This window comes from Eleutherodactylus coqui, chromosome 2, assembly GCF_035609145.1.
Source record: "Eleutherodactylus coqui strain aEleCoq1 chromosome 2, aEleCoq1.hap1, whole genome shotgun sequence".
Lineage (NCBI taxonomy): Eukaryota > Metazoa > Chordata > Amphibia > Anura > Eleutherodactylidae > Eleutherodactylus > Eleutherodactylus coqui.
The window spans coordinates 10,208,523-10,222,522 of record NC_089838.1 but is presented as its reverse complement, the minus strand read 5'-3'; the positions used below and the strand labels follow the sequence as shown (position 1 = coordinate 10,222,522).

The 14,000-nt window shown below is 43.5% G+C and overlaps 1 protein-coding gene across 8 annotated transcripts in view; it reads right to left on the bottom strand.

The window, feature by feature from the left end:
• Positions 1 to 14,000, bottom strand: part of DGKI (diacylglycerol kinase iota) — a 249,655-nt gene that overhangs the window by 111,732 nt on the left and 123,923 nt on the right. For 4 of the 8 annotated variants that reach the window (XM_066590336.1, XM_066590338.1, XM_066590332.1 and 1 more), the window contains exons 4-7: positions 9,357 to 9,431; positions 7,915 to 7,971; positions 5,830 to 5,928; positions 967 to 1,038 (exon numbers count right to left, since the gene is read on the bottom strand). In XM_066590336.1, coding sequence (XP_066446433.1) covers positions 967 to 1,038; positions 5,830 to 5,928; positions 7,915 to 7,971; positions 9,357 to 9,431 — 303 coding nt within the window. The remainder of the gene's footprint in view (positions 1 to 966; positions 1,039 to 5,829; positions 5,929 to 7,914; positions 7,972 to 9,356; positions 9,432 to 14,000) is intronic. The other 4 variants (XM_066590337.1, XM_066590339.1, XM_066590335.1 and 1 more) reach the window with 2 other exon arrangements.

The window sequence follows — 14,000 nt, the reverse complement described above, 5'->3', positions numbered from 1 at the left end:
TTCAAGTCCCCTATAGGGTCTTAAATAAAACAAAAAAGTAAAAATAAATGGGGAAGAGGAAGGAGGGATAATATGAAAGCCACCTGAGATACATGGGATGGAACACGACCAACGAAGGGAAGGAGACCAAGATAAGGTATGTGAGATCACTAAACTTTTTGGAAACGTTGGACAAGTCATAGTGAGGCATCAGAAGTTTTGACCAATGAGAGTCTGGGTGTTGAGACCCCACCGATTGCCAAAACAAAAGGGCAGAAGAGCTCACCTGAGTGCTGTGACTGCTCGGCTCTTCATGGGGCAATGAACCAGCTTAAACGGGTTTACAGTTGTAAACTAATCAAGGCCTATCCAAAGCTGATTGACAGTGGTTCATCTGCATGGACTCCCACTTATCAGTTCTTCTCTGGGACAGTGTGCTTGTGTACTGAGCTGAATTGTGCAGGAAGCAGACAGCTCCGTTCTTACTGCAGTGGCCAGGTTTGGTATTACATCATAGAATCGTAGCGTTGGAAGGGACTTCCAGGGTCATCAGGTCCAACCCTCTGCTCAATGCAAGAATAACCTATTCACCTCAAATAGAACTTTGCCTACAATACCATCCCTACCCTAAAGGTAAGAACGGAGCTGTCTGCTTCCTGCAGAAATCAATTCAGTATAAAAGCATGACGGCCTGGCAAACGACTCATCAGCAGGGTCCCTACCGATCTACGATTGAGGACTTATGCTAGGTCCCCTCTACTTTACAATTGAGCAATTAATAGAATGTATATGAGTCGATACGCCACCTACTGGTCATAGCTGACGAGGCTCAGTGCTCGGCTGTGTGCTTCTGCCCCTTTCTTTTAGTGTTCGGTGGGGTCTCAATACCCCAATCGACACGGGCCAAAACTTCTGGTGCGTTTCTATGACATATCTGAAGTTTTCTAAAAGTTTTCTTACCCCTTAACTATTATTAGTGTATCTTACCGCCTGCTTGCACCACGAGCAGCTGATAGCCACAATTTCCTTACTGTGGAATGAAAACTTCTGCTGAAACCCCTGCAGATAAGGAACAAAACAAGATAAAGATGATAAAGAAGAAACTCAATCTCCATCAGGAAGTGGCTTTGTACAATAATAGCACTCTGCTGCATTGCATTCTGGGAGATGTATATTGATCTGTATCTCCTACAACACACCGCAGCAGAGCAACCTGTTGACAGACACTGAATTAGCAGTGAGATCCACTGGCATGTGAGATCAGCCAGGATGAAAGCTAACAGAAAATTTCGGATGCAGCTTTGGCTGTGACTAGAGTACGAGATCAGTGCAGTGCTGCCACAGTAAAGTGCAGGAGTGCAAAATGACATAAACTCGCTAAGTAACGGACTAAATGCATTTTTTCCATCAACTCCTTCTACACAAAAGCAACCACTTTAAGCCAATCAACATCTGAAGACGTCTAATTACGATAAGACTGCTGAAAAAAAAAAATATAGCACTTTTAAGCGAATTACAGAAATAATAAATCTGATGTTTTCGCTCCGATGCAGCCACAGAACAGCCATTAATTATAATTTTAGTGTGCACTTACAAGTAATGAGTCAGACCTGCACTTCTGTGCCGTACAAAACATGAAAACTGAGAAAAACAAAATAAGGCACAGTCTATGCTGCCAAAGTGGTTGGATATGTACTAAACCGCAGCGATGACAGTGCTAAGCTGATGCCAGCGCAGAGGAGATCTGATAACACATAGGGGCAGTATTATAGTAGTTATATTCTTGTACAGAGAGGGCAGTATTATGGTAGTTATAATCTTGTACATAGGAGGCAGTATTATAGTAGTTATATTCTTGTACATAGGAGGCAGTATTATAGTAGTTATATTCTTGTACATAGGGGCAGTATTATAGTAGTTATATTCTTGTACATAGGGGGCAGTATTATAGTAGTTATATTCTTGTACATAGGGGCAGTATTATAGTAGTAATATTCTTGTACATAGAGGGCAGTATTATAGTAGTTATATTCTTGTACATAGGGGGCAGTATTATAGTAGTTATATTCTTGTACATAGGGGCAGTATTATAGTAGTTATATTCTTGTACATAGGAAGCAGTATTATAGTAGTTATATTCTTGTACATAGGGGGCAGTATTATAGTAGTTATATTCTTGTACATAGGAGGCAGTATTATAGTAGTTATATTCATGTACATAGGGGGCAGTATTATAGTAGTTATATTCTTGTACATAGGAAGCAGTATTATAGTAGTTATATTCTTGTACATAGGGGGCAGTATTATAGTAGTTATATTCTTGTACACAGGGGGGCAGTATTATAGTAGTTATATCCTTGTACATAGGGGGCAGTATTATAGTAGTTATATTCTTGTACATAGGGGGCAGTATTATAGTAGTTATATCCTTGTACATAGAGGGCAGTATTATAGTAGTTATATTCTTGTACATAGGGGGCAGTATTACAGTAGTTATATTCTTGTACATAGGGGCAGTATTATAGTAGTTATATTCTTGTACATAGGGGGAAGTATTATAGTAGTTATATTCTTGTACATAGGGGCAGTATTATAGTAGTTATATTCTTGTACATAGGGGGCAGTATTATAGTAGTTATATTCTTGTACATAGGGGGCAGTATTATAGTAGTTATATTCTTGTACATAGGGGCAGTATTATAGTAGTTATATTCTTGTACACGGGGAGCAGTATTATAGTAGTTATATTCTTGTACATAGGGGGCAGTATTATAGTAGTTATATTCTTGTACATAGGAGCAGTATTATAGTAGTTATATTCTTGTACACAGGGGGGCAGTATTATAGTAGTTATATCCTTGTACATAGGGGGCAGTATTATAGTAGTTATATTCTTGTACATAGGGAGCAGTATTATAGTAGTTATATCCTTGTACATAGAGGGCAGTATTATAGTAGTTATATTCTTGTACATAGGGGGCAGTATTATAGTAGTTATATTCTTGTACATAGGAGCAGTATTATAGTAGTTATATTCTTGTACATAGGGGCAGTATTATAGTAGTTATATTCTTGTACATAGGGGCAGTATTATAGTAGTTATATTCTTGTACATAGGAGGCAGTATTATAGTAGTTATATTCTTGTACATAGGGGGCAGTATTATAGTAGTTATATTCTTGTACATAGGGGCAGTATTATAGTAGTTATATTCTTGTACATAGGAGGCAGTATTATAGTAGTTATATTCTTGTACATAGGGGGAAGTATTATAGTAGTTATATTCTTGTACATAGGGGGCAGTATTATAGTAGTTATATTCTTGTACATAGGAGGCAGTATTATAGTAGTTATATACTTGTACATAGGAGGCAGTATTATAGTAGTTATATTGTTGTACATAGGGGCAGTATTATAGTAGTTATATTCCTGTACATAGGGGGCAGTATTATAGTAGTTATATTCCTGTACATAGGGAAGTATTATAGTAGTTATATTCTTGTACATAGGGAGCAGTATTATAGTAGTTATATTCCTGTACATAGGGAAGTATTATAGTAGTTATATTCTTGTACATAGGGGCAGTATTATAGTAGTTATATTCCTGTACATAGGGGGCAGTATTATAGTAGTTATATTCCTGTACATAGGGAGCAGTATTATAGTAGTTATATTCTTGTACATAGGAGGCAGTATTATAGTAGTTATATTCTTGTACATAGAGGGAAGTATTATAGTAGTTATATTCTTGTACATAGGAGGCAGTATTATAGTAGTTATATTCTTGTACTCAGGGAGCAGTATTATAGTAGTTATATTCTTGTACATAGGGGGCAGTATTATAGTAGTTATATTCTTGTACATAGAGGGAAGTATTATAGTAGTTATATTCTTGTACATAGGAGGCAGTATTACAGTAGTTATATTCTTGTACATAGGGAGCAGTATTACAGTAGTTGAATCCTTGTACATAGGGAGCAGTATTATAGTAGTTATATTCTTGTACATAGGGAGCACTATTATAGTAGTTATATCCTTGTACATAGGGGGCAGTATTATAGTAGTTATATTCTTGTACATAGGGGCAGTATTATAGTAGTTATATTCTTGTACATAGAGGCAGTATTATAGTAGTTATATTCTTGTACATAGGGGGCAGTATTATAGTAGTTATATTCTTGTACATAGAGGGAAGTATTATAGTAGTTATATTCTTGTACATAGGAGGCAGTATTACAGTAGTTATATTCTTGTACATAGGGAGCAGTATTACAGTAGTTGAATCCTTGTACATAGGGAGCAGTATTATAGTAGTTATATTCTTGTACATAGGGAGCACTATTATAGTAGTTATATTCTTGTACATAGGGGCAGTATTACAGTAGTTATATTCTTGTACATAGGGGCAGTATTATAGTAGTTATATTCTTGTACATAGAGGCAGTATTATAGTAGTTATATTCTTGTACATAGGGGGCAGTATTATAGTAGTTATATTCTTGTACATAGGAGGCAGTATTATAGTAGTTATATTCTTGTACATAGGGGGCAGTATTATAGTAGTTATATTCTTGTACATAGGGGCAGTATTATAGTAGTTATATTCTTGTACATAGGGGGCAGTATTATAGTAGTTATATTCTTGTACACGGGGGGCAGTATTATAGTAGTTATATTCTTGTACATAGGGGGCAGTATTATAGTAGTTATATTCTTGTACATAGGGGGCAGTATTATAGTAGTTATATTCTTGTACATAGGGGGCAGTATTATAGTAGTTATATTCTTGTACATAGGAAGCAGTATTATAGTAGTTATATTCTTGTACACGGGGGCAGTATTATAGTAGTTATATTCTTGTACATAGGGGGCAGTATTATAGTAGTTATATTCTTGTACATAGGAGCAGTATTATAGTAGTTATATTCTTGTACATAGGGGGCAGTATTATAGTAGTTATATTCTTGAACATAGGGAGCAGTATTATAGTAGTTATATTCTTGAACATAGGGGGCAGTATTATAGTAGTTATATTCTTGTACATAGGGGGCAGTATTATAGTAGTTATATTCTTGTACATAGGGGGCAGTATTATAGTAGTTATATTCTAGTACATAGGGGGCACTATTATAGGAGCTATATTCTTGTACATAGGAGCAGTATTATAGTAGTTATATTCTTGTACATAGGTGGCAGTATTATAGTAGTTATATTCTTGTACATAGGAGGCAGTATTATAGTAGTTATATTCTTGTACATAGGGGGCAGTATTATAGTAGTTATATTCTTGTACATAGGGGGCAGTATTATAGTAGTTATATTCTTGTACATAGGGGGCAGTATTATAGTAGTTATATTCTTGTACATAGGAGCAGTATTATAGCAGTTATATTCTTGTACATAGGGGGCAGTATTATAGCAGTTATAGTCTTGTACATAGGAGGCAGTATTATAGTAGTTATATTTTTGTACATAGGTGGCAGTATTATAGCAGTTATATTCTTGTATATAGGGGACAGTAATATAGTTATAGTTATATTTTTACGTAGTCACTTCCCTATAATGGGAGTTGCTGTTCTCGATAGGACGTTTCTGTAACCTCACTCACCTTATTGCATAGTGATGATGGAAATGGGGAAAGGTCTCCCCTCATACTTTGGATCAGTAAGGGTTTTGTATCCAGACAGATAACACTATAATGGCATTTCTGACTCGGATGTCATGATGGCAAATATTGAAAGTCACCTTCTAAGATAAAGAATCCCTTATCATTCATTCTATATTGCCACCTGCTGAATGAGTGATACTGATACTTTATCTCCATGAGGCGGTGACTGGTCGTCCTCTCACCTTCCCGCAATGCTTGCATTTTCCCTCTTGCCGCCGTCGATGTACCCAGTGATGCCTCACCAAATTCTGCTGGTTAGAACAACAAGAAAAATGTCTGACCTGAGGAAAAACCATTAGAGCGTGGGTCAGGCCGGATATCCAGGGTGGGTACTGTCAGTAACACAGAGAAGCGGAGACAGGGGTGTAAGGGGTCACTCCAGCCAGAGCACAGAATTATATTATGCTTTTTACTATAATGCATGGTCAACTCGCCATGGCAAATAAACCTCATGGAAGTCATTGCAACGGGCGAGTGACTTGGCGTTGGTAGCTTTATAGGGAAACACAAAGTGGACGAGCAATAAAGTCGAAATTTAAAGTAAATGTTCTCCCTTGAGCATCATCTTAACGGATCGACCTTTAACTTCTTTATATATCATTAATTCCTGCAGAAAGCGACACAAGGATCACACATTTCTGGTCACATGAATTTTCTGCTATTGGATGTGGAAGCTTTGGTGGTCTAATAATAATGTATACTGAATGGCCCCTTTATTAGACCCCCGACTAGAGGTGAGCGGGCACCCAAATGCTCGGGTCCGTGTTATTCAAGTCGAGCTTTTCGTAAAATTCGAGAGCTCTACTCGAGTAAAGAACCCCATTGACTTCAATGGGAGACTCGAGCATTTTTGTATGTGGAACGCCGGGTGCCGAGCTTTTGTTTTGCTTTTTCCTTGGTTCGTGATTTTCTCTCCCTCTCCCTCTCGCCCTCTCTATCTCTCTTCTCCTCTTCCTCTCTCCTTTCTCTCTTCTCTCTCTCTCCTCTCTCCCTCTCCTTCTCCCTCTCCCTCTCCTCTCCCCCTCTCCTTCTCTCCCTCTCTCCTCTCCCCCTCTCCTTCTCTCCCTCTCTCCTCTCCCTCTCTCCTTCTCTCCCTCTCTCCCTCTCTCTTCTCCCTCTCTCCTTTCTCTCTCCTCTCTCTCTCCTCTCCCCCTCTCCCTCTCTCCTCTCTCTCTCCTCTCTCTCTCCTCTCCCTCTCTCCTTTCTCTCTCCCTCTCCCTCTCCCTCTCTCCTTTCTCTCTCCCTCTCCCTCTCCCTCTCTCCTCTCTCTCTCCTCTCTCTCTCCTCTCCCTCTCTCCTTTCTCTCTCCCTCTCCCTCTCCCTCTCCCTCTCCCTCTCCTTCTCCCCCTCTCCCTCTCCCTCTCCCTCTCCCTCTCCCTCTCCCTCTCCCTCTCTCCCCCTCCCCCTCTCTCCCCCTCTCTCCCCCTCTCTCCCCCTCTCTCCCCCTCTCTCCTCCCTCTCCCTCTCTCTAAAAATTTTCAAATGACGAGCACTGCATCGCGGAGGGGAGGGGTCAAAAGCTGGGGCAGGGTAGAACGCGATTTGATGCTTGTTCGAGTAACGAGCGCCATCGAGTACGCTAATGCTCGAACGAGCATCAAGCTCGCAAGAGTACGTTCGCTCAACTCTACCCCCGACCCTTTCATGATTGGCGCTGCCCTGTATGGACATTCTCTCCGTGAACCCCGGAGTGCGGCATGAAATCACGTGACAAGTTTTCCGCGGATCAGTTTCAGTGTGAATCCACATTAGGTGGGAAAATCCAGCGATCGGAGCGACTTCCAACGAGATCTGGTCATCGGTGCAGGGATAGCTGGGATTTCAATACCAACAATGATGTTATGATGTGGAGAGAAAACTGAGAATGGCGATCAAGGAAAAACTTTCACTGAAAGCAGATCCTGTGGACGGAAACAACTTACTGCTGAAAGGGGTCAGAGGAGGATGTCAGGAATCAGTCTGATTAAGGAAACTGTGGCCGAATACAATGCTGGAGCTCCAACTAACGTATCCGAACGCACAACTCGCCGTTCCTTAGTATGGATGGACTATAACAGCAGAAAACATGTTCTGCAGAAGAATTTCATAACCTCATGGAATCTATGCCATGAGGAGGCCAAATGAGTCCAACGCTACCAGATGGGGGGCTAATAAACTGGCCACTCAGTGTATAAGTGTTGCCTTTGTCTTTGGGTATCTGCATGTGTAGGGAAAGTCCTCGGCTATGTTCACACCTGCACCTGTATGCAGACAGCGGGGACACTTACCTCTCTTGGAGCTCGGGAGGTCACATCACGAAATGTTGGTTTGCACCTAAAATTAATCTGTTATTTCCATAGAAGAAAATGTAATTAGGTTCCATGGCAGCAATGACACAATGACATCAATACAAGAAGGAGCATTGTTACGGATATTAATTGGATTGAAGACTGTTTTTTTCTCATTTATGGGTGATTGTTCTCAGTAAGAGAAACCAAGTGATCCTGTAGACATGAGAGCTTGTAATGGCCGACAAGAAGACACAATGTTATAGTGAGCTTTCCAACCTCTCAATACTAATTAGTTGTATTTTCCGGGACGCTGTATAACATTAACCCTTTCCAATCCATTTATTTTTTCTCATCCATTCTCCCCAGCTACAAATAAATCAGAGCTGGGGAGAATGGATGGGAAAAAATACATTTCCCTGCACCCTCCTGAGTTGACAGAGTTCAGGAGGGTGCAGGTGCTCACTGCACCGTGGAGGGACCTGCTTACCTGTCCAGCGTCTTCTGCATTCTCCCTTCTGCCTCCTGGCTCAGCGATCATGTGACTGCTGGAGTCAGGTGACACCCAGCGGTCACATGATCGCCGGGCCGGGAGACAGAAGGGAGAATGCAGAAGACGCCGGACAGGTAAGCAGGTCCCCCACGGTGCAGGCTCCCGGCTCGGTGTTCATGTGACCGCTGGGGCTCAGGTAACACCGGCGGTCACATGATCGCCGGCCGGAATCTCTATGCATTACATAGCGCTAATTGAGTGCTATGTAATGTGTAAAGGAGAAGGCAGAAAGGGTTAAAAACCCTTTCTGCCTTCTCCTTGGGGGTCCTCGATGAGGACCAGTGCAGGAGTGTATCTGCACCCGATGTGTCTGACGATCCGGTGCAGATGCACTCCTGCACTGCAGTGTCGGGCCGACATCGGAGCTGTGGAGGGAAATTATGATGTCGGGGCAGGTCCGACATTGGATTGGAAAGGGTTAATGACTAGAGATGAGCGAGTAGTGCCTTAGCCGAGTATCCTCCTGCTCGTCTCTAAAGATTCGGGTGCCGGCGGGGAGCGGCGGTGGAGAGCGGGGAGGAACGGAGGGGAGATCTCTCTCTCCCTCTCTCCCGCCCGCTCTCCCCCGCTCACCACTGCAACTCACCTGTCACCCGCGCCGGTCCCCGAATCTTTAGAGACGAGCGGGGAGATACTCAGCTAAGGCACTACTCGCTCATCTCTATTAATAAACTAATGGCAATTAGTTACATTTGTACCCGTTAAATGGCTGCACTGTCATCCTCAGGCCTCTTTCACACGGGATACAAAATCGTGAGATTCCAATGGGATTTTTCACATGAGATGTTTTGTAGCCTGAAAGAGGCCATTGGAAACCGGTTGTGTAGCCCGTGTGAAATAAGCAGATAGCAAGGATTTGTGTTACGGCCAGCAGATGGCGCCAACCTACCTTTTCTAGCTGGTCCATGCAGGCAACGTGAACCACAATCTTACAAGCTGCACATTTCCTCCGTACGGCTGATTTCTAATGAAATAAGAGATATAGTTATAAAGTGAGCGGCTGTTTCTTGCGCCCCATAACCGCGGTGGCCATATAAACTCCGTTATATGCATAGCACGATACAAATGCAAACCCACAATTGTACCCGACTCAATAAGGAAAGCCCACCAATTAACTTACTGTACATCCCTTACTAATCGGAGGGCGCAGTCTGCCCAGCAAACAATCGGAGAAATATGGCATATGCCGCAAAGTATGTTCAGCCCACCGTATACCCAAGTGTATGAGACTGGAAAGTTATGTTCCAACAGTTACTGATAAAAAGTCCCACACAGTACCCAGATAAATAATGCCCAGCTTCCATACATTGTGCCACACAGTGCCCAGATAAATAATGCCCAGCTTCCATACATTGTGCCACACAGTGCCCAGATAAATAATGCCCAGCTTCCATACATTGTGCCACACAGTGCCCAGATAAATAATGCCCAGCTTCCATACATTGTGCCACACAGTGCCCAGATAAATAATGCCCAGCTTTCATACATTGTGCCACACAGTGCCCAGATAAATAATGCCCAGCTTCCATACATTGTGCCACACAGTGCCCAGATAAATAATGCCCAGCTTCCATACATTGTGCCACACAGTGCCCAGATAAATAATGCCCAGCTTTCATACAGAGTGCCACACAGTGCCCAGATAAATGATGCCCAGCTTTCATACAGAGTGCCACACAGTGCCCAGATAAATAATGCCCAGCTTCCATACATTGTGCCACACAGTGCCCAGATAAATAATGCCCAGCTTCCATACATTGTGCCACACAGTGCCCAGATAAATAATGCCCAGCTTCCATACATTGTGCCACACAGTGCCCAGATAAATAATGCCCAGCTTTCATACAGAGTGCCACACAGTGTCCAGATAAATAATGCCCAGTTTTCATACATTGTGCCACACAGTGCCCAGATAAATAATGCCCAGCTTTCATACAGAGTGCCACACAGTGCCCAGATAAGTAATGCCCAGCTTTCGTACATTGTGCCACACAGTGCCCAGATAAATAATGCCCAGCTTTCATACATTGTGCCACACAGTGCCCAGATAAATAATGCCCAGCTTTCATACATTGTGCCACACAGTGCCCAGATAAATAATGCCCAGCTTTCATACATTGTGCCACACAGTGCCCAGATAAATAATGCCCAGCTTTCGTACATTGTGCCACACAGTGCCCAGATAAATAATGCCCAGCTTTCATACAATGTGCCACACAGTGCCCAGATAAATAATGCCCAGCTTTCGTACATTGTGCCACACAGTGCCCAGATAAATAATGCCCAGCTTTCATACATTGTGCCACACAGTGCCCAGATAAATAATGCCCAGCTTTCATACAATGTGCCACACAGTGCCCAGATAAATAATGCCCAGCTTTCATACAATGTGCCACACAGTGCCCAGATAAATAATGCCCAGCTTTCATACAGAGTGCCACACAGTGCCCAGATAAATAATGCCCAGCTTTCGTACATTGTGCCACACAGTGCCCAGATAAATAATGCCCAGCTTTCATACAATGTGCCACACAGTGCCCAGATAAATAATGCTCAGCTTTCATACATTGTGCCACACAGTGCCCAGATAAATAATGCTCAGCTTTCATACATTGTGCCACACAGTGCCCAGATAAATAATGCTCAGCTTTCATACAATGTGCCACACAGTGCCCAGATAAATAATGCTCAGCTTTCATACATTGTGCCACACAGTGCCCAGATAAATAATGCCCAGCTTTCATACAATGTGCCACACAGTGCCCAGATAAATAATGCTCAGCTTTCATATAATGTGCCACACAGTGCCCATATAAATAATGCCCAGCTTTTATACATTGTGCCACACAGTGCCCAGAAAAAAATTCCCAGATTTCATACAGAGTGCCAGGCAGATACATACTGTATAAATCCCATACAGTGCCCAGATAAATGCCGCACAAATGTTCTAGTGTGCCTAGACAAGGCCATACAACACTCATTTAGTGAGCAGTCTGTACAATGCCCACATACATAGCTGCATAGTGCACTACTTTGCTAAATTAGCATCATACAGTGCACAGAGAAGCCCGGTGTCTGGAGGACATTATCATTCGCTGGCATGCAGATGTACAGTATAGTGCCACATAGTACCATATAATGCCCACATATTGCCAAACAGTGCCACAAGGTGCTATGGAGTGCCCGCTCAGTGTTAGACAGTGCGACCTTAGAGAAAGTTATCATTGCAAAATTTGGTCCAAGCCCTATTGGACAAAAACGGTGCAACTGCTTATGGCAGTTTGGCAATATAGAGGCGTGGCTTACTGGAGGAGGTGTGGCCACCCCAGGCCTATGCCTGCAGGAATCATATTAAGACCGACGTTTGGCCATGCTTGACCTTGGGACATTTAGTTGTCATGGCCAATCCTGCTAATAGCGGGGCGTATATGTGTTTCACTGCCATATACTACTGTAGTTTGTGTCCATGCCTACCGACCGTCCCAGATGCTGCAGCACAGTCCCGGGCAGCAGGAGGCATGTCCCGCCGTCCCCCACAAGCATTTAACTCATATACAGTCTTGGTCTGGTGGCAGCGGTAATCAGTGCAGTCTCTGACATTCCTCCCGTTGTCTGCGGTCCTGCACACGGACTGCAGCATCAGGGTCAGAGGTCACAGATTACAGCAGCAGGAAACGCTGCCTGCAGACCGAGACTACTAGTGAGTTAAATGCTTGTCAGGTGGCTGGAGGTCCACCATAGGGGTCACGATTACTACTGGGACCACTGTGGGGGTTATTATTACTACTGAGGCCACTATGGGAGTCACTATTACTACTGGGCCCACTAACAGGGACTATTACTATTAGGACCACTATGGAGGACATTATTACTACTAAGGGTCACTATGAAGGACACTATTACCACTAGTCCTACTAATGTGGGTCATTATTACTACTAGGGTCTATATAGGTCATTATTACTGTGTGGTCCACTATGGAGGTCACTATTACTACTGGGGGCGCTATGCAGAAGACTATTACTAATGTGGCCACTGACGGGGAATCTGTTACTACTGAGGCCACTATGGGAGTCATTATTACTACTTGGGCCACTATTACTACTGGGGCTACTATGGGAGTCACTATTACTATTGGGACCCTATTATGACTGGGGCCACTATGAAGGGCACCTACTACTGGGGCCCCTATGAGGGTCACTATTACTACTAGGGACACTACGCAGGACACTATTACTACTGGGACCAATATGGGGGTCACTGTTACTACTGGAGCCATTATGGGAGTCACTATTACTGGGACCACTATGGAGGACACTTACTGCTGAGGCCCCTATGGGGGGTCACTATTACTACTGGGGCCCCTATGGGGGTCACTATTACTACTGAGGCCAATATGGAGGTCATTGTTACTACTGGGGCCCCTATGGGGGTCACTATTACTACTGAGGCCAATATGGAGGTCATTGTTACTACTGGGGCCACTATGGGGTTCGCTATTACTACTGATGCCCCTATGGGGGTCATTATTACTACAGGGGCCACTATGGGGGTCATTGTTACTACTGGGGCCACGCTATTACTACTGGGGCCACTATGAGGATCACTGTTACTACTGGGGCCACTATGAGGATCACTACAGTTGCCCCTCTTTTCGTTACTCAGCAGTGGGAGGTATGCTGTATCTTATGCCCCTTCGTAAAGAGGAGAGGGGTAATGGGGATCTTCACTGAAGCCCTGATAGCTACGACAACCATTATAGTAGCCATAGTGGCTGACAATCAGTTTTTTACAGAGTCAGTCTTCACTGCAGTTCTAGCATTTGATTCATGCAACAGACAGCTCAGGATGAAGTGATACCAGTCATCTGGAGCGCTGCAGTGAAAGCACAGATAGAAAAAGTTACTAACTAAAACAATGTTAAAAGTCGGTTACTTTGTAGTCACTTAGCGCTGCGGCGGTCCCCCGAGGGCCGATGGTGGAAGAGAACAGATTACCCCCCTTCAAATCCCTCCACCACGGCAGCGCTGTCCACAGACACATAACACAACATGGCAGCCCATCCCTACGGGAGCGGACCGAACTCATACACATTAATTCTTCTCCATGGCAACCCACATTGCTATGGCAACAGCCTAAAAATCTGCAGTTCAGTATTGGGGGCTAATCACTCGGTACACTTACTGCAGGGGATGAGCAGAGATAACGGATTACCAACTTCAATTAAACCAATAGGGCTTTGTGGCGGGTGCAGAACAAACAGAGCTGGGGTCAGAGCGGGGTCACGGGGCCCGGGGGGCCGCGCCGCAAAATACATATTCAGTCTAATTAGCGGGTCGTGTGCAAATACGGATCCCAGCGGGTTAGCAGACGGCAAATGGCTCAACCTGTTTGCTTTAGGTTGGGAGAGGATTAGAGGGAAGGTCCTGGGGGGGTCTGAGGAGCGGACATCCCAAAACGCCTGGCAGAGTATAGAAAATATCAACCGTCTCACCCAAAACTGCTTAACCCCTTAGTGACCACAATACGCCTTTT